Source organism: Falco peregrinus, chromosome 2 (genome assembly GCF_023634155.1).
Source record: "Falco peregrinus isolate bFalPer1 chromosome 2, bFalPer1.pri, whole genome shotgun sequence".
Classification (NCBI taxonomy): Eukaryota; Metazoa; Chordata; class Aves; order Falconiformes; family Falconidae; genus Falco; species Falco peregrinus.
This window is the reverse complement of record NC_073722.1, coordinates 98,753,517-98,771,857: the sequence shown is the minus strand read 5'-3', so window position 1 is coordinate 98,771,857 and position 18,341 is coordinate 98,753,517. Positions and strand designations below refer to the sequence as shown.

Genomic DNA, 18,341 nt, shown 5'->3' with positions numbered 1-18,341 from the left:
GGGCCGGGCCCGAGCTCGCGGGTGGCGGAGCCGGCACCGCTCGCCGCCCGCGCCGCTGCCGCCTTGCTGGGCGCGCACGCGCCCCGCCACCCCCCGCTACGAACGGAGCCAATCGGGGGCGGCCGCGCGGGGGGTGCCGGGAGCGCGGCGCGGGACCATGCAGGCGGCGCTGCGGCGGGGGCTGGGCCGGGCGCCCCGGGTGCTCCGCGCCGCTGAGGCGGCCCCGCGGCCCCGCTGCGCCCCGCCGGCCCCGCGGTGCTGGAGCTGCGGCGGCGCCCTCCCCGGCGGCGCGGGGCTGCCGCGCTTCTGCCCGGACTGCCGGGCCTTGCAGCCACCGGCGCCGCGGCCCGACCTCTTCCGCCTGCTGGGCTGGTGAGTGCCGGCGGGGCGGGCCGGGCCGGGCCGGGCGCGGTCTCACGCCGCCTTCTGTCGCCCACAGTGACCGCTCCTTCCGCCTGGACGTGCAGCAGCTGCAGCGGCGGTTCCGGAGCCTGCAGCGCGCCCTGCACCCCGACCGCTTCGGCCGGAGGCCGCCGGTGAGCGCGGGAACCCGGCCCCCCACCCCCCGGTCGCGCTTCCTGGGCGGTTCCCGGGCAGGGGGGACGGGCCGCGCCGCCTGCCCGGTGCCCGCGGAGAGGCCGCCCCTGGTGTCGGGCCCAGCCGCCCGCCCCGGGGGGTCCCGGAGACTCTCCGTGTCCCGGCTCCCGGGCCCCGCTCGCGGCGGTGCCCTGGGGGTGGCCGGGGGGCTCCCCTGGCTGCGGGGACCCTGGCTGAGCCCCCCCAGCCGCTCCGCGCCCATTGCCAGTAACCGTCGGCTCCCGGTTTGACACCCGCCCGGTGGTGGGGGACTGAGTTGTGTCTGCTGGTGACAAAACCTAACGTGTTCTGCCACCTGTGAGTAACTCGTTACTGTTATTAATCATCCCCTCGCAGAAAGAACAGCACTACTCCGAGCAGCACTCCTCCTTGGTTAACAAGGCCTACCAAACCCTGCTGGACCCGCTGAGCCGCGGCCTCTATCTGGTAAGGGCTGGGGCTGGGTCTTGCCCACGCTGCTGTAACTGACCACCGGTGGTCAGCGATGGAACCGGACTTTGACTCCATCGTTGACATGCTAATTTGTGTTCCTCCAAAGAAGAGGATTACCAGGGATTGAAAGGAGTCCAAAACCAAGCTTGTCTGAAAAATTAATTGGCTTTTCCCCTCTTTTCTTTAACGTTTTACTAGTTATTACCATTTCATTTGCCACTCATGTTAGCACTAATTTGTTTCCTGCGTCGCGTGTTGTGTTTGGACACACACATTTCCTTAGAAATTTCAGTCTGGCCCCTGGCAGCCTTCATTAAGGTTTTTTTTGCTTTGCTTAACTGCTGATTTATGGTCTGCCTATGGAGTTAATTTCAGGACTGACTCTGTTCATGCACATTTCATGGAATAAAGCGGAAGTTTATCAGATATGAATCTGAGTGAGCCCCATTAAAAGACTGAATAGTCAAGAAAATCATTCACACGGAAATAGATGTGAGAACGCCTATTTCCAAATTCCCATTTTCTTCACCAGCTGGAGCTGAATGGAGTGGAGCCGGCACAAGAGACAGACTGTGATGCGGACTCAGAGTTTCTCACAGAAATCATGGAAATTAACGAGAAATTAGCGGAATCTAAAAATGAGGATATCCTTGAAGAAATTGAAACTTTAATTAAAGGTATGTTATGATTTGAGGGTTTTGTACAGACCTAACTTACTGTATCTTGTGCGATATGAGATCCTTCTGAAGGCTCGTAACTTTTTCAGTGTTATTTCTTCTAGTATCTCTAACTCGCGTTAGTCTTGAATTGACTCACTGCAAGAGCTTCCTGCCCCCAGAAAAAAACCTGTTCCAATTCATGCTGCTTAAACATCAAGCCTGGCTTGAGAAGATCTGTATAACGATACCTGTTCTGATAGCAAAATGAGTGTGTATATATTGACTGTAAAAAGGAATTTACTCAACCTTCAGTAGATCGGGACAAGTAGACTGTTCAGAAGAACCACTCATGAAGCTTAACAAAGTGTTTGACTGACCATGTTAAATAATGTCATTTGTACAGATGTTGTATTTCTTTCACCTTCTTCAACGTAGCAACCATTATGTTAAGTGGTTACTATCCTTATACAAGCATCTTTATTGTTTATGATGTTGGTGACACCTGAAACATTAAGTTTGTTGCTGTATTTAATTCTTTGCAGTAACAGTAGTGTGCCAAAAGCAATTAGAATAACTACAATAAAACCTAAGTAGAATAGAAGAAAATTAATTACAGCAGGGTAAACTGATAGACGAAAGTAAGTTAGTGCCCATTGATTTGTATTGCAGTTGTTGCCTGTACACCCATTTAAACAAAGAAATACAGCTGTTTGAAACTGTAATTAAAAAAATTGACAGCGATATTATGAAAAGCAGTCTTAGCTCCCAGAGGACTATGAGACTAGTAATTAAGTTTCCCACAGCAGACAATGCAGTAGTATTGAATATATGAAGTATGTAACAAAAAGTGAATAAAATAATTTGTTTTACAGTTAAACAAGAAGAACTGACCAAAGAGGTGACTGCAGCTTTTGAAAGAGGTAGCTATTTCTGTAAAGTATTTAGCTGCCATACATAGCAGTTAGAAATGCTTAAAAAGCCACATTCTCTTATTGGCAAATATTTCCTGAACTACAGAACAGAAATACTGCATAAACAAGTGTTCTTTGTTTGGTATTTAGAATAAATACTTCTAAGCTGACCTTTCTGCTGATCTGGGAAATTCAGGACCTCACATTAAAAAAAAAAAATAGAAAAGTTGTAATTAATTCAATTTGCATCAAAATGACTGCTTCAGGTGGGAATGCAGATCCTAAGAAATTGTGTCCCGGAATACTGGGAAGGACAGACTCTGCTTTTAGTCAAACTTAGCACCTGTTCTGAGGTGTCAGACTTGAATTTGGGAGATCTTGTTCTGCAGAGTTGAAGCTGTCAGCAGAGTAGCAGGTGCTGTTCTTCGCAGTGAAAGTCAAGGCAGAACAATCCTGCTGCTTACCACTGATGCTGTGTGGCAAGAAAAGACCTGATGCCCCATTTAGTCTAAGGTTTGGGGGCCTTCCTGGGCAGTACTCAACATAACTTTAGTCCACAACCAATTGATCAGCAGGAGCTTGAACCATTCCAGACTAGTTTCCTACTCTGGGAAGAAACCTTTACATTTCTTTCCCGGGTCTCAGAATGCTTTCATTGCTTTCATTTATGTAGCAGCATGTTGTAATTGTAAAACATCAAATATCAAAAGCATCAAAAGTAGTGCTGGCTGGGCCCGCACATGAGGAATTCCTCCCTTAAGATCCATCACTCTTTGTACTACAAGAGTTAAGGATTCTGTTGTGTCTGTCCTTTTCAATAGGTGATAAACCACCTTTCCCCTCCAGTTGTTTCATTAAGGAGAAACTTGTTTCAGAATCAGTTTTGGCATTGACACTATGCATTTCTAAATTGTACATTGTCATATGTTCTGTGGAACCCCTCAGCAGCAGGGCTTAATAGTGGATGGGTCCTTACAACTTGTAGCTCTGAGTAGTGAAATGGGCGCTGCCCTTGAAATCTTCACATTCATTTTGAAACGAAAATTCCCCTGTGTAAACTAGTAATGTTTTATTTCATTTCAGATGATCTTCAAGAAGCTAAGAAGCTTTTAGCCAAAATGAAGTATTTTGCAAACTTAGAGGATAAACTAAAGAACAAGAAGATCCCTCCCTGATACTGCTTCCTTTAAGAATTATTTTCAATTAAACAGCTGATTTCACTACCAAAATGAGAAAAATGGTGTTTGCTTCCTACATTTTCATTAAAAGTTTTAATTCTGAGAGAAGGAAGATAAACATAAAAGAAATCCAGCGCTTACTGTAGCACTTACTAAGTAACAGAGGTAATCAAGAAATGCTTACAAACCAGGAAAAGTTGGAGTAAGGTAGAACTAGTGTCCTAGCAGTTACAGGTACAGAAATGAGTATCAGAGGGGCACGCAAACACCACCTTCGTGATTAAGATTTCTTACTTTTTGACTACACTAAAGAATGAAGAATTTATTTTAAGTTGAGAAAGTCCTGGACAGATGGGGATTAGGCAGAAAGCTCATTCAACAGGTCCTTGGAGCTCTCTGTAGTCCCCCTTGCATGTGTTCTATCAGACCATGTTGGAAAACCTTTTAAGGGTGAGAAGTATTTAATTCCTATCATCTGTCCTCTGCTACTCTGTGCTTTTTGTGATGTTGACCTCAGTCTGCTGGGAATTGACCTTCAAAACTGGAAGCCATGTTACCCTTCTGTTAAAAGGGCTAACTGTTAACTGTTGCACAGTTTAAAACATTAAGATGCTAGGTTAGGGCAAAAAAAACCCAACTCAAATGCCAGAAACTGTTTTATTAGTATAAGTACCCTTCCAGGAAACAAGTCTTTCTAATAAAATTTATTACAAATAACAGTAATTCAGATAGGTGCTGTACTGTCTTTGTACAGTTACAGTAGTAGGACTAGATGAGGAATGTCCTTAAATCTTTGAAAGATGCAAGTGACAAGGGGCAACTAAATACCCCAATTACATATAAACTAGAATATTTCAAATACCAGTTTCTCGGTAGGTCAGTTCCTGTTTGGGCTTTAACGCCTCAGAATATTTTAGTCAAAGTATTAACATATGCTTGATTACATGAACTGAAGAAGGGGCTTAGAAATCTAAAAGCTACCAAACAGCCTGAAGAAATCTGCTGCGGGGAGGAGTTCATTGAACACCCTCTCCTGGCATTTCTGCATCCCTGCGACATCAAGTTGTAGCTAAACATCCAATCTTCTACGTCTAGTATGTTGTTAATAGTGTTTCAGCAATATATGTTTTAACAGCATTTCAGAGATTAACTTGCCTTTAATGAAACTTCCTTTAAATATACAGGAGGATTTAATAAGCTACTTGTTCATTTGCAGTAAAATTCTGTAACAGCAGTGAAGTTACACAGAGGTTTTTTTAAATTCATCATGGAATTGTTGTCTTTCATAAAGCTCTGTTTCCTTTTTTCTGGTATTTCTTCCAAAATTAAGCTTGTGAAATTCCTTTTTGATTTCCAGAAAAGATTTATTTTTTGTCTCAGGAATTACGAAGAAGAGGAACACAGCAACTAAGGAGCACTCCGTTAAGAACACCACAAAACAATACTGCTTCAGCCCATTCTGAAAATAAAATTTGATTGCAACGTATTTCAAGTATAACAGTGAGTTTTGGAAGATAAAAAGCTTTTTGTTTCCATTCACACATAACATTGCTGCTCAGATATTTTTAATAAAAACATCTTCAGCCTATCCTTGCTTTATATGTAGCTTTTAAAAAAATTTTAGATAAGACTACCAAGTGCTGTGCAATACGCTTGGTAGACTTTTATTTAAAAAAAAAATTAAACACTAAATTCACAATGTAATGACAAGTCAGCATTTGCTATTTAGCTGTGTCATATTTTAAGATGATATGATTTCTTTTTTCTGAATGTTTGTTAATATTTTTCAATGCTAGGCATTAAAATAAAGCCCAACTGTCTTACTGAGAAGCAAAGTTCAACCAAGAAGAAAGGACTGTCACACAGATTCCCTGCTGCATGCTGTTCCTGGCGTGTTGTGCTCTCAGGTGCTAAAACTGAAAATACAGAGCTAGAAATGGGAGCTTGTATTGTTTTTTCCTAATAATCTTCATGATCACAGAACCCTCTGTGAGTTTAGTGAGCTCTTGCAGAAGGTGTGTACCACTAGCCCCATGTACTTCTACTACTTTACTTTGACATGAAAACACAAAGCACTATTAAAAAACGTTATTTGAATCTCAGCATCTGAATAAGTTTTTCTAATTTTGTTACCTGCTCTGTTTTTTTTTAATCTGACATGAAAATTACCGCTGTGTATTCCTTTTCATTGATCATGGTTTATTATTTTTTTTGTTGATACCTAAAAAATACTTTCAGAGGGACCAAATCTAGTTATACTGGGTTGAGGGGTAGTGCACATCCTAAAAAATACTTTCAGAGGGACCAAATGTAGTTATACTGGGTTGAGGGGTAGTGCACATCCTATGTTTAAGTGTTACTGTACAAGAAGAAGCAATTTGATGGAACCTGAGAGCAGAGGAAATGAGGAATTAGGAAAATGTGAGGCAATTAGGAAAATGTGTTATGCATACTTACCACTATAAAGGGAAAGATCATTCCAATTGTGAAGAAACTAATCCAACTAATAGTCCCTCCTATCATATAAGCAGCTGGACGTGAAGACTGTATAAATAATTCTGCTGTCAGGGTATTTGTTATGCCACCTGCAGGAACGAGTGTCAGAAACAGAACAGGTTATTATGCTGAAATGTCCGTTTGTGGTATTTCCAGTGGTAGAAAGATTGAGTTGCTTTTGAATATGCCACTGGCTGAACTGATTCTATTTAAAAAAAATAAAAAACTAACACATTTTGTAATCTACTGCCCATATAATAAGTGTCCTAAAAATTGTTCTTTCAGCAGCATTGTGCAGGGAGCAAGGGCCTCTTTAAAAGCATAACAGGCTTTTTCTCCCTTCTTGTATGACTCAAGGGACTTGAAGGCCAGAACTAAGACCCCCTCGTGTGCAGCTGGCCCTGAGACATGCCACAGTTTAGTCTCAGCTTCAGGCTGCAGGAGACTAAACCGTTCTGATGCGGTGGGCTCGCTTGCGGTGCTTCAGCAGAGCACCGACAGCCCTGTGGTGAGCCCTTGCTGCCCAGACCGTTTGTCACTGCGTCATACCTGGTCCCAAGCCAAAGCTCAAGATGAAGGCAAATATAGATGCCATGCTCACGTAAGGCACCCATGGGTACAGCTCCTGCCGCAGAAGAGAAGGAGAAGCTTTAGTTCAGATTTTGATAGTCCAGTTTTAAAGTTTGGCTTAACAGTTAAATTTCCTTCTGCTATTTTATTGCAACTGAGACCAACAGTCACTCATGGCTGTTTACAGCTAATTTATTTAACAGTACTGCTTCAGAGAAATCAATATTGTTCATTTAATAATTTTTACTAAATGGAGTCTAGTAGTTCTATCAATATTTATAATTAGTCCTTTGAGGCTCAAAATTTGCACCAATATTGAACACAGCAATTATGTGTTGTTAGTAGTTTAACATTTTGTCTGTGTTTATTTTGGTATTTTGTACTGATCCCATGAGTTAGCTGTCGTTAAGCACTTCCATAGCATGAACAGACTTATCATATTATTTGTGTATAAGTAAATTTAAAGAATAAATAAATAAAATAAGTAAATAGTGCAGTGAGGACACAGTAGGATTACTATATACGTATGAAACTAGGCACTTTAGACCAAACCTGAGCTTTGAAATCCCGTTATTCAAAAGCAAACCAGGAAATACACACAATACAAAAATTAAACCTAGGCCTCAGCCTAATGGCTGGCTCATTCAACTTCGTGCCTCACCTAGCAGCCTGCTTCACACCAACCACACAGAAATTACTGTCAGTGCCTCTTCTGTGGCCTGCTTCCCAATCGGCACAGCCCCTAACCCTGCCATCCCTCCAGACGTCAGAGCTGCAATGTGACTGCATGATCCACCTGTCTAAAACCAGCTCCAAACACTGAGGGCATGGGTAGGGCCAGAATTGCAGCTCTCTAATCCCACCTTTGTTGGATAAGGGCTTATCAGGCAACCAAATACTGACTAAATCGAGTTGGTCACTGTTGGAGCTACACCTGTATCATTTTATTTGGATTACCAAAGGTAACTATAAATACTTACTACAGCACGGTCTGCCAGTGTAGAGGCAGATCTTCTCTAAACATTCATTTCAGGAGGTTTGTAGGGCTGCCTTATTTGAGTTGGTATGGTACACAGATAAATTTATGATGCATCAAAGAGATATTACATCAAAAAACGAGGCAGGATGTTGTCTTTGCATGATGTATTTAAGGCATTGTGAATTCAAAGTTTCCAATAGTTTTTGTGAATTTACACTTGATGGGTTTAAGTGTCTTGCATTTCAGCATCTTTACAGTATTTTCTGGGTTTTTGCTTTACAATTAAGTGACTGAAGTAGACTGATGCTTAATTCCATTGGTATGTAGTATTTTACCCTAAAATTACTTTAAAACCTAGAATACATGCCATTTTGTCATCACTAAGTTTTGTCAGCATTAAACACAGCCGCAGCTTTAAGACATACACGATCAAATCTTAGCTGAGAGCATTCTCCTACTTTAGGCTGCTGAACTGATCAAATCTCAATTTTGTCATCTTTTATGCTGCTGTTTAAACCTATGCAGCTCTTCCAGCTTCTTTCAAGCATCACAGATTTTCACTCACTATAGTCATATCATGTAATATGAATGAGTCCTTTACACCTGGTAAGTCAGAGAGAACGTTAAAACAATGCTCCAAAGGGTCATAAGGAGATAGCCCCCAATGATGAGGCATCTTCTTCCCACGTAGTCTATCAGTAAACCCTGTGGACAAGACATAATTTTCTGTTACTGTATTGATCTCATATTTACCAATGTTCTTCTCAAGAAGAATCATTACCCTTTATGCTAGGACGTAGAATAAATTGTTACTTACACAGGTGAGGGCCGTGAAGCATTCACAAGCTCCAGTGCCAAGTGTCACATAAGGGATCTTTTCTGCTGAGATCCCAGCTTCTTCAAAAATATAAGTGGCATAGAAATATATCTATAACAGAAAAAAGAAAAGAAAAAAAAAAAAAAGAGGTGTTGCCAGCAGTTAAATTGTCGGCTGGAAACAAAGTCAAGTTCATACTAAACACAGAGCTCACTGTATTTTATACTGTGAATTATTAATTTGACACAAACAGCAATAAGAATGTTAAATTCATGTCTAGGTAAATATATTGCTATCATAAAAGCAAATATAATGACTCAACTTACTGAATATATTTCACACTCTTAAACCAGCCACAATGGGATAAGCTGATCTACCTTCACTTACTTTTTTAGAAGAATGTAAACACAAGTGTTAAGTCATTCTTTAAATCAATTTACAGACCAGAAACACAGAAATGAAAAAAAAAAAATGGAGGGGGAGAGAAAAAGAGAAATAATATGAAGATATTCTTTCCCACTTAACTAATTTCTCTGAGCTTCTCTATGTGGATCCTTTGTGTTAATGAAAGGTTGAAAAACACATGGAAAGTAACTATTTAAGCTGTTTGTACATACGAAATCTTACAGCATTTATTCCACTGAGCTGCTGGCCCATAGTCATCACAATCACAGTAATGAGTTGCCATCTCACACCACGATCAGTGAATAATTGCCAGGGCTTCCTGGGTTTCTCCCCTTCTAAGGCAAAACATTCCCGCTGTATGTCTTCCATCTCCCTCTGGTACTCTGAAGAACCATGAAATCGCTTCAAAGCTAAAAAAAAAGAAGAAAATAAATTCTCTTATGTTCACCTACTGACCACAACTTCTGGAAAAATATCTCTCCATAATGATCTGGCTTTTGCTAGGATAGGAAAACTTCACTTTGTGACTTGTTTTTTGCTTGCTGGTTTTCCAACATTTTCTACTGTGGTGACTGGAGATTTCAGTGGTATGACTTGGCTTTTTTTAGAGGAATATCTGACTTTCAAACACGCACCAAGCAAAATATTTTAAAGTGTTTATATCTGAACCACAGACCTACAAATAGTTTTTTTCATTAAAGGACACTCTAACCAGTTTGAAGTCTTTTGCTTAAATTCTAGGCAGATATCAAGTCTTTTGTTATGTCCCTGTCTTTAATTTTGCCAGTGGAACACATTTAGTGAGGTGGAGTGAAGATGGTAAGTAATTCTTCTAAGGCAAGTATTACCAGAAGTTAGTTGGATGTGAGACTAAAATCTTTACTAACGGTCGTGAAACCTGTTCCTAAAACGTCAGTTCCTCTAAAATCTTCAAGATTAAATACATCATAAGTGACAATTTGTCATCTTTAGGGCAACGGTAGAACTTGTGATGATCCCTGAAAGCAAACTTTCCGGTGCTGTTGTTATCACTAACAGCATAACCAGCTGCAAGCTCCAGCCACTCTTCAGTATCGGCTCAGGAGCAGCCACAATTCTTGGAAAAAAAAACAATACACGATTATGTTACGTTTTAAATAAAAATTGAGAGGGAAAGATTTGAACATGATACAGAGATTGCAAGCTTCACTTACATTTAGAAAATTACATTTAATGAAGAAACTAGATCTTAATCTGAAAGGGACATTATGGTCATCTTGTCCATGACTTTCAAATTAGACAGAATTAACTCTATAGCTCATTTGTAGTTACTGTGCTTTTGCAGTTGTGATAGTCTAGGAATATTTTTGGGCAAGGTAAGCAAAGAGAAAGTTATTTTTATTAGATCAGCTGACAAACTGGGGCGGGGGGGGCAGGGGGGGGAAGAGGCCTGCAGGCACACAAATGGCTTTATATAAAACATACCTTTTTTGTCTGTTTGGGTTTTAATTACCCAGTACAATACAAGACTTCGCTGTCTCTGTGAACCCTGCCTCTTTTGTAATTCCTAAAATTCTTACCTTGGCCTAAAGTCTTCCACAAATTAAGCCTCTTTAATTTCTTTTGTTGAAGATCCTTCTTCAACATATGCTGTTCTATCTACTAATACCTTTCCTAGACAGGTAAAAATTCATATGCTCATCAACAGCATTTCAAGAAGTGTTCAAAAAGAAGGAACAGGAAAAAAAAGCAAAAGAAGTGGTTTTCCTTTCTTTATACATAAAATGGAAATGGAATTAAATATAACCCTATCAAATGCTAACAAGGTAAACTTCCTTTCTTCATTTCTCTTATTTATTTAGCATTTTAAGTGGAAGATCCATGGATCACAAGTGTCATTTTATGTCACTATGAACTACATCAGTATTAGCATATCAGGCCCCAACCCCCTGCAGTCCTGGGTTGAAAAAAACTGGCAGTTGATTTGTGCTCCATTGCGCAAATATTTCAGCCCAAGGGAAAATCCAAGCACTTTCTTTTTGACTTTTTAAAGAAAAATGCTTACTGTTGGGACATTTCAAAACTTGCCCATCATCACTAAAAAGGATGGTGAAAGCAAAACATAAAAGCAAAATATTGCAAAGCATTTATTGTAGATTGCATTAAATATTTTGACTCAAAGGCATCAGGGTTTCTCATTTGCCAAACATGTAAGACCATACTTTGCGTCCAACTGCAATGACACTGTCTTTACCCTCTTTGGCTCAGCCAGCGAAGTCTGGCAGCTACACAGCCTGTGACTGTGTGCCCCGAGGGGCGTTCAAGTATGTTACTACATCCAGTATGTTACTACATCCAGGAGAAACATTATGAAACATCTAGAGATTTCATTAGAGTAAAAAAACATGAACGTATATTTGAAATGAGGTAATAAAAAGTTTTGTTCACAATCCATTATAGGCTTCTGAGTTCCACAATCGCTTTTTCCATATAAGCTCACTGGAGGAAAAAACATGGATGAAAAAATCACTAGGCTGTGCTGTGTTGATAAAGATAAAAGGAGAATCTGGACCCCAATACACTCATTGCACACTTCTGAAGACACAGAGAAAGTACAGATGCTGTAAATTACCTTTGGCACAGCTCAGCTCATCACCTCTGTCAATAAGAAGGTATCTGGGACTTTCAGGAAACCATGGCAGGAATAAAAGTTGGGCAAATGCTGGGAAACAGCTGCTGGATAGCAACACAGGCCAATATGTTTCTCCACCTAATAATTCCCTGGGAGAGGTGTGGAAAAAGAGGGGGAAAAAACCCAAGTAATTAGCTATTGGTAACTATTCAGAAGAGTTTTGGGAGCAAGGTGTTTGTCCTTTGAGAACAGTTCCCTTGTAACCAGGTACCTACATCTTGTGAACGTCAGCAGGAGGAGGCTGGGAAAGTATTTCCCAGCTACTCTGAAATCAGGTTTCACTCAGGAAGAGGCGAGCAATGCTACTTTATGGCTGCTTGTTGCTGTGTTGTTCCTAAGCATTATTTTCATGTTTGCCAAAGCAGTGTAGTCTAGCAATGCAGGAAAGTAAAAACATACGGACTTCACCTGAAGGTTGGCACCAGCATTTGCTTTTGAGAGTCACACAAGAATTTAGGACAGAAAGGAACTCAGAAGGTCATCCGATCCCCCCTCCCTTTCAAAGTTGATCTGATGAGAAGGGCTATTACATAGAAAGGAATCACTAAAATTGGAATAGTTAGAATCAGCAGGATGATCTACTGTGGACAATGTAAACCTGTTAAATTTTAAATACTGGCCCTAGATTATGCTGTCTGAGGTTTATGTTCTACGTATTTTGCAGCAATTCACACCTAAAGTATCTAGCAAAATCAGTTAATTCAGAAGCTAGTAATAAGGAAAAAGGAAGAAAAGTGCTTTTGGTAGTGGGACACAGAAAAAACAGGTAATGTGCTGTTACTTGGGCTACTAGCAGTTGCTCTTAGGGCAGTGGAAGGCTTCTAGCGGACAAAGAAGCTTTTCATCTCGAAGTTGGTGCAGTCTCTGTTCTTGGAACTTTTTAAGATCCAACTGGATAAAGTCCCTAGCAGCTTCATCTGATCTCACAAGGGACAAAACCAACAGGAGTGCTGCAATACAGAAACTGTGAGTCCTTTGCTCTCAAGTCCTGTCTTACAAACGTCCACTGTCTCCAGCAAGAAACCAGCAGAAAATACGAACCCAGCACAGATGTACCTGTTTTACCGATGCTGTTCTGGCTGACCCACCTAAACTGATAACACTTCCCTGGGGACATAGCACAGATGGTTTGCAGTTGTAGGAATAAGGTGACAAAAGCAGGCGGTTTCTTCTTACAGGTAGACCTACTGCGTGAAGCTGAATCACTAACGCTACAATGGCCACAATGAATGTTTTGCAGGGAGCTGCAGGGAACTAGAATTCTTTACATACAATTAATGCAAGGCAGGAAAAAAAACGCATTTCTAACCTTAAACCAATTATTTGTCCTGTCAGAATCCCTCCAGTCAGAAAGATGGAACTCCCCATGGCCATGCTACCTCGAAGATGTTTTGGGGCAACCTCCCCAATATACAGAGGCTGTACACAGAGCCCAATACCTGCAAGTAAATAGAAAAACATCTTCCTATTAGTAGATTTTACTGTGAAAAGAGTTAAAGAACCAAAACATGCAAGCAATCAGACTTAGTTAATTTCCTATTCACTTAGCTGCCTTGATTACAAGTTAGACTACAGAACATTTTTGTCATCATATCTACAAAAGAGCATACAAACACATATCATAGTACCTAAAGAAGCAGCAGTAACAATAATTTAGCATTCACCATAGTTTACTGAAAGTAGGAATACGAAATCATTCACCTGAATTTATGCCAATCAAAAACCTTCCAGCAATCAGTAACTCAAACAATCCTGTAGGAAAACTGATCCCCATTAAAATGGAGGCCACTATTGCTATAATATTATTCAGCAAAAGAGCTCCTTTCCTAATGAGGAGAAAAAACAAATAATTCAGGAAATCTGCAGTAACATATTTATTAAAAAGTTTTCCTTTTTGGTAATATGGAAAGAAAAAATGGGCTTATACTGAAGAAACATGATAGTCACTGGAAATCCAGGTATCTGATACAACTATTTACTTGTATTTTAAAAAAAAAAAAAGTCTAACCATAAGGATAACACATAAACATGACAGCAATGCCTGACAAGGTAGGAGTGGGGTTTTGTTTATTTTTGCTGTATCTATACAGAACGTGCACAAAACATTACAGATTACACAGCAATTCCTTACTGGCATAAAGGCTGCAAATGTGTATGGGGGACCCGTGTTTCCTACCCTACGGTACGTGCACACTCCGAACTTAGAATTCAGTAAATGTAATGGGAAGACTTGACTGGAAGTCTGTAATTCAGGGCTCATCTTTTAAAGTCACATTGGAACAAACTGTAAAATTCTACCAGAAAGCTCTGCTTTGAAGTGAAAAACATTTATAGTCACCTAAGGTACATTTTCTTACACTCCTTCCCCATTTATTTATTTATTATTTATAATATTTGGAGAATTTATTATTCTCCATTTAGACATGCTGCTAAAGGCCTGTGGCTGTAACTCACCTGCCTAGCTGAATCGCCATGCTGCCTCCGATAAGGGCTCCACACAGGCCTCCGAGTGAAAATATAGAAGCAATGACAGACCAAAGGAAAGTCAGCAGATCTGGATTTAGCTCCTTGTGATAACGACTACTCCAGGTTTCATTTAAGAACCTATGTATATGCTGCAGTAGAAAAGAATGATGAATGTGTAGCATCATGTCTAGCCCCACAGCGTAGCACTATAACTTGCACCTCAATCCTGAAAACCAATTCTAGGAACTAACAAAAGGTATCATCTCAGTTGTACTGTATCAAAACCACCAATGACTAGCAGAATCTACCTTGACCACCACACCATTTCCTACTCACCATACATCTCAAAGACTGCTGAGTAGCTTTGTTTTTGTATTCTACCTCAGGAGAGGCAGAGAAACAATCTTTCCACACACTGCTACAAAAGAGCTTTGCAGTCCTCCCGAATGAAGCCAGGACAGGGGGTGGATACATAGCTCCTACTCGTTTTAGGAATATCTCAGAGCACAGAGATCTCACATAACCTGAAAAATTTTACTGTCAGAAGACCCTTGATTTTGAACTTCATGCCTTAGTGTAATCCCACTATTCATAGTAAAATCCCTTTCTGCAACTCTAATATTCCTCTGCCTTCCTTACAGTATTCATGTATTAGAACATTTAAACTGTTATTCTACACACTTGGTTTCCTAAAATTTGTCTTTAGAAACTCTTGAACTGACATACATTACTGTAATCAGAGGCTCCTGTTCTTAGCCTGCAAAGACATAACAGAAGAACAAATTTCCTGGGCTCTCCGTTTCCAGCATATTACATGTTCTTCTACAAACAGCTTATTTTAATCTTTGTAGAAAGCATACAGTGTTGCAGCAAATTCACTTTTCACAGTTTCACAAGAAAATAAATCAGCAGACAGCAGAAAATGATACTCAGCACTTTCACATGATCATTTGCTCAGATCCTCTTGAGTCATCCATAAAATATGCAGAATTCTCCAAGGCCATGGCAATGGATGCAGAAGTACCAAGTAGGTGAAAAGATGAGATTCTCAGACACTACAGATGCCACTTTTTGAGTCTCTAAGGCCTTTCTCAGTAAGCTGCCTTGTGATGGACAACTATAACTATCCTTTCTCTCTGTTATCCAGCAATAGGACGCATGGGAATGGCTCAAAGATGCGTCAGGGGAGGTTTAAACTTGCCATGAGGAGAAATGGTGGTGACATTTTACAGAAAGGGTGGTCAAACCCTGGAACAGGCTTCCTAGAGAAGTGGTCGATGCCCCACACCTGTCAGTGTTTAAAAGGCATTTGGACAATGCCCTTAACAACATGCTTTAGCTTTTGGTCAGCCCTGAAGAGGTCAGTCAGTTGGACTGGATGATCATTTTAAGTCCCTCCCAACTTAAATGTTCTGTTCTATCCTGTTTTAATGTTTTGGGCAATTTTAGTAAATTGGTTAATTGGAAGATGTTGCTTACTGAGTTAATCCTTCTAAAAGGGACTTTAACAGAGGTATTTATGTGGCATATCTGGCACTTTCATCTGACACAGAATGCTCCTGATGGGAGGTACTCACAAACAAATTCACATGAAACCATTCTGGGAACCAACAAGAATACTTAATATGAGAGGAAGCCTGCTTTGGTTCCCACTGCAATCACATCTGGCCTATCGGCCAGTTAGTCAGGATGCTCCATTACTGTAAAACAACCCTATGAACAAGAGACAATATTTTACCTGGGTGGGTGCATTGATAATGGAAACATTATACCCATACTGAAAAGTCCCTCCAATTCCAACAGCACAAACAGCCAAAACCAAGGTCCAGCTGGGGAACTAGAGAACAGAAGAAAGTAACTGGCATGAAAAGAGACAGGGTCTTGAACCCACATGAACATAATATCTAGGAGAAAATTACAGTGGAATATATCATGTATTTAGTTTTGAACAGTGAAAGAAAACTACACAAGCTCTCAAATACGTGCAGCAGAAGAAACCTTTCACGCTGACTTTGGCCATGATCACTAACGTCTTTTAGGAATGCAACAATTAAAAGTATCCAGATTCAGTGTAGGCAACACAACCATTGCACTGCTGATGGCATACTTACTGACCTGTGTAAATGCTTTTTGCACGAATCACACCACTCATGGTGTCTACTGTTTATGAAAAAATGCTAGGACTGTTTATGTTGGGTGTCACAGGTACAATGACTCTGTATAAGAATTAACCAAATCCCAATTCCTCTGACTGACATTTCATCTGAGATGAGAGAAATAACGGTATTTTATTTCTCTCAGCAAGTCCCGAGGTTGATTACTGGATGTCTGCAAGTTAGCCGGTTCGATCTCTGGAGGTTTATACAGCATCTGGCTTTCTGATGTGATGCTTCTTGATTCTACTTTTTATTTAATATGATAGCACTAAAAATAACATCCAGTTCAAATGTTTAGCAACCCTTTCATTAAAAATCAGGTCTTAATTTCATCTTATAGCATCTTTTAGCCTAAATTCCTCTGGACACAACAATGACTCCTATACTAACGGCACTTCTGTGATCAAATTTCCTCTTCCTTCACAGACAAAGACTGTACATAATTTTTCGTTATAAGCTTGTACTCCCTGAATTTCTCGTTGTAAGGTACGTAGACTAGTTCTTCATCCTTCTCATTCTTGGTCCAATGCCCAGAAATGTTGAGTTATTCCAGATGCTGTATTGCATTCTGAAAGAGCTGTGCCTTTCCTGAAGATAATTAATCAAAACTTCCTTCATTCAGGATTGAAATTCAGAAGTTGAAACTGATCTTAATGAAGTAAAATCCAATTAATATTTCCTTATGGTTTCCTGAGAGTAAAAAGTGTTTCCCTGAATGACAACCAAAGCAATGAATTAAGAGTCACAAATAAGGGCTGCAGCATGTACAGTAGAAAAACTAGAGGTGGTAAATACAGGTAAATATAGGCACTGCACACACAGAGTTTTCTATTAAATACTGCCAGCATCTTTGTTGTGTCACTTGGGTACAACCTGGAGTCTAGAACTAGACACAGAAAACAAACAAAGAAAAAAAAAACCAGAATCATTAACATACATCACACAACTTATGTTTTGTTATGACAGCTCTGTTCTTCCTGCCCAAATCAGTCTCTCATTACACTAACACGCTCTGTCACATTGGAGTTTGGGCCCAAATTTCTAAGAGAACGTATAAGAGCCTCACCTGTTCTGTAAGCTATTTAACTTCTGACAGTTTGTAAGTACTTTCTCCTCACTTCACAGACATGCCACAAACAAATTTGAATTTACATTCAATCTAAAACATAAGAATCAGAAAATGTGCTTTTACAGCTTGTGTTTTATAACACTGCTAGGTGCCTAAGGAAAACACAGAACCTTACAAGCCTGATCATCTAATGGATTTTTACTTAAGGTAAACATGAAACAATCAGAGAATTTCACATTTGTGCATCACTGGAAACGCTACAAACTCTCTGCAGGATCCATCTTCAGAGGCCAAGACAGTTCTGCTTACCTTGCTGTGCGTGCTAGACCCTCTCAGCAGGGGCTGGGACTCCATTCTTAGTATGGCTGCATTTGAGTTCCTTTGCAAAATTTAGTAAACTACACTACAGGAATAAAAGGTGCTTAAGAAATGAAGTCATTACTATATTAAAACACAAGATTTTTGCCTTCCAACTAGCCACTGGGATCCTTCTCAACAGTTCACGACTTCTTTATGACTGGAGTGTCCAACTTCCATAGAGCCTTACAGGAGCTACAGAGAGCTTTCCCATGGTGAACATCACAGCACACGCACTTTCTTCATATAAGTCAAAGCAGAAACCATGGCCCGTTAGCCACCCGCTCGCAGGGGGTCTCAGCTACTACAGAAAGCAGCTGGGCGATTACCTTGTGCGCTGGCGGCATACCTCCCGAGGCGCGTAGCTGCCCCAACCGCCGGCTGCTTCCCCGAGGCTGCAGCCCACTGAGCGTGGGCAACGCTGCAGGCTGAGCTCCTCATCTGACTGGGCTGCTGGCTGAGCTCCTCATCTGACTGGGATTTGGCAGCTCCACCGGTGGCACGGCCCGGCCCAGCCCAGCCGTTCTGGCTGCCGGCCACGGGGATTACGCAAGGCCACAGACAAGAGCAGCTCTGTC

The 18,341-nt window shown here is 40.9% G+C and overlaps 2 protein-coding genes and 1 long non-coding RNA gene across 7 annotated transcripts; 2 read left to right on the top strand and 1 right to left on the bottom strand.

Annotated features, from left to right (window-relative positions):
- Nucleotides 1-16: 16 nt before the first annotated feature.
- HSCB (HscB mitochondrial iron-sulfur cluster cochaperone) lies at nt 17-3,828 on the top strand. Of its 2 annotated transcripts, XM_055796404.1 has the most exons (6): nt 17-372; nt 440-536; nt 934-1,023; nt 1,562-1,706; nt 2,561-2,608; nt 3,683-3,828. In XM_055796404.1, exons 1-6 carry the CDS (start codon nt 158-160, stop codon nt 3,772-3,774), a joined length of 687 nt encoding a protein of 228 aa, XP_055652379.1. In that variant the 5' UTR covers nt 17-157; the 3' UTR covers nt 3,775-3,828. The 2 variants fall into 2 exon arrangements, with proteins under 2 accessions (XP_055652379.1, XP_055652380.1); XM_055796405.1 differs by lacking the exon at nt 2,561-2,608.
- LOC101915820 (solute carrier family 2, facilitated glucose transporter member 11-like) lies at nt 2,158-18,195 on the bottom strand. Of its 4 annotated transcripts, XM_055796398.1 has the most exons (13): nt 17,716-17,836; nt 15,920-16,018; nt 14,170-14,330; nt 13,417-13,541; nt 13,025-13,154; nt 11,656-11,804; nt 9,267-9,454; nt 8,640-8,750; nt 8,426-8,527; nt 6,823-6,898; nt 6,235-6,362; nt 5,135-5,236; nt 3,810-3,929 (listed from the first exon to the last, which is right to left on the bottom strand). In XM_055796398.1, the coding sequence occupies exons 1-13, from the start codon at nt 17,758-17,760 to the stop codon at nt 3,927-3,929; spliced, it is 1,419 nt and encodes a 472-aa protein (XP_055652373.1). In that variant the 5' UTR covers nt 17,761-17,836; the 3' UTR covers nt 3,810-3,926. The 4 variants fall into 4 exon arrangements, with proteins under 4 accessions (XP_055652374.1, XP_055652373.1, XP_027632720.1 ...); XM_055796399.1 differs by lacking the exons at nt 3,810-3,929; nt 5,135-5,236 and adding an exon at nt 2,158-2,190; XM_027776919.2 differs by lacking the exons at nt 3,810-3,929; nt 17,716-17,836 and adding an exon at nt 18,093-18,195 and having other exon boundaries at nt 4,915-5,236.
- On the top strand, nt 5,141-5,879 carry LOC129783845 (uncharacterized). Its single transcript, XR_008745874.1, has 2 exons — nt 5,141-5,277; nt 5,574-5,879. It is a non-coding gene; the product is annotated as an uncharacterized LOC129783845 (long non-coding RNA).
- Nucleotides 18,196-18,341: the final 146 nt, after the last annotated feature.

Excerpts from the sequence above, each read along its gene's own strand:
- HSCB (XM_055796404.1), top strand. The coding sequence starts at position 158 with ATGCAGGCGGCGCTGCGGCGGGGGCTGGGCCGGGCGCCCCGGGTGCTC. Across the intron at positions 373-439 it reads CTCTTCCGCCTGCTGGGCTG|TGACCGCTCCTTCCGCCTGG; the intron begins GTGAGTGCCGGC and ends TGTCGCCCACAG. Across the intron at positions 1,707-2,560 it reads AATTGAAACTTTAATTAAAG|TTAAACAAGAAGAACTGACC; the intron begins GTATGTTATGAT and ends TTTGTTTTACAG.
- LOC101915820 (XM_027776917.2), bottom strand. The coding sequence starts at position 17,760 with ATGGAGTCCCAGCCCCTGCTGAGAGGGTCTAGCACGCACAGCAAG. Across the intron at positions 13,542-14,169 it reads ATGGCGATTCAGCTAGGCAG|GAAAGGAGCTCTTTTGCTGA; the intron begins GTGAGTTACAGC and ends TCTCCTCATTAG. Across the intron at positions 8,751-9,266 it reads AGCTCAGTGGAATAAATGCT|ATATATTTCTATGCCACTTA; the intron begins GTAAGATTTCGT and ends TTTCTGTTATAG.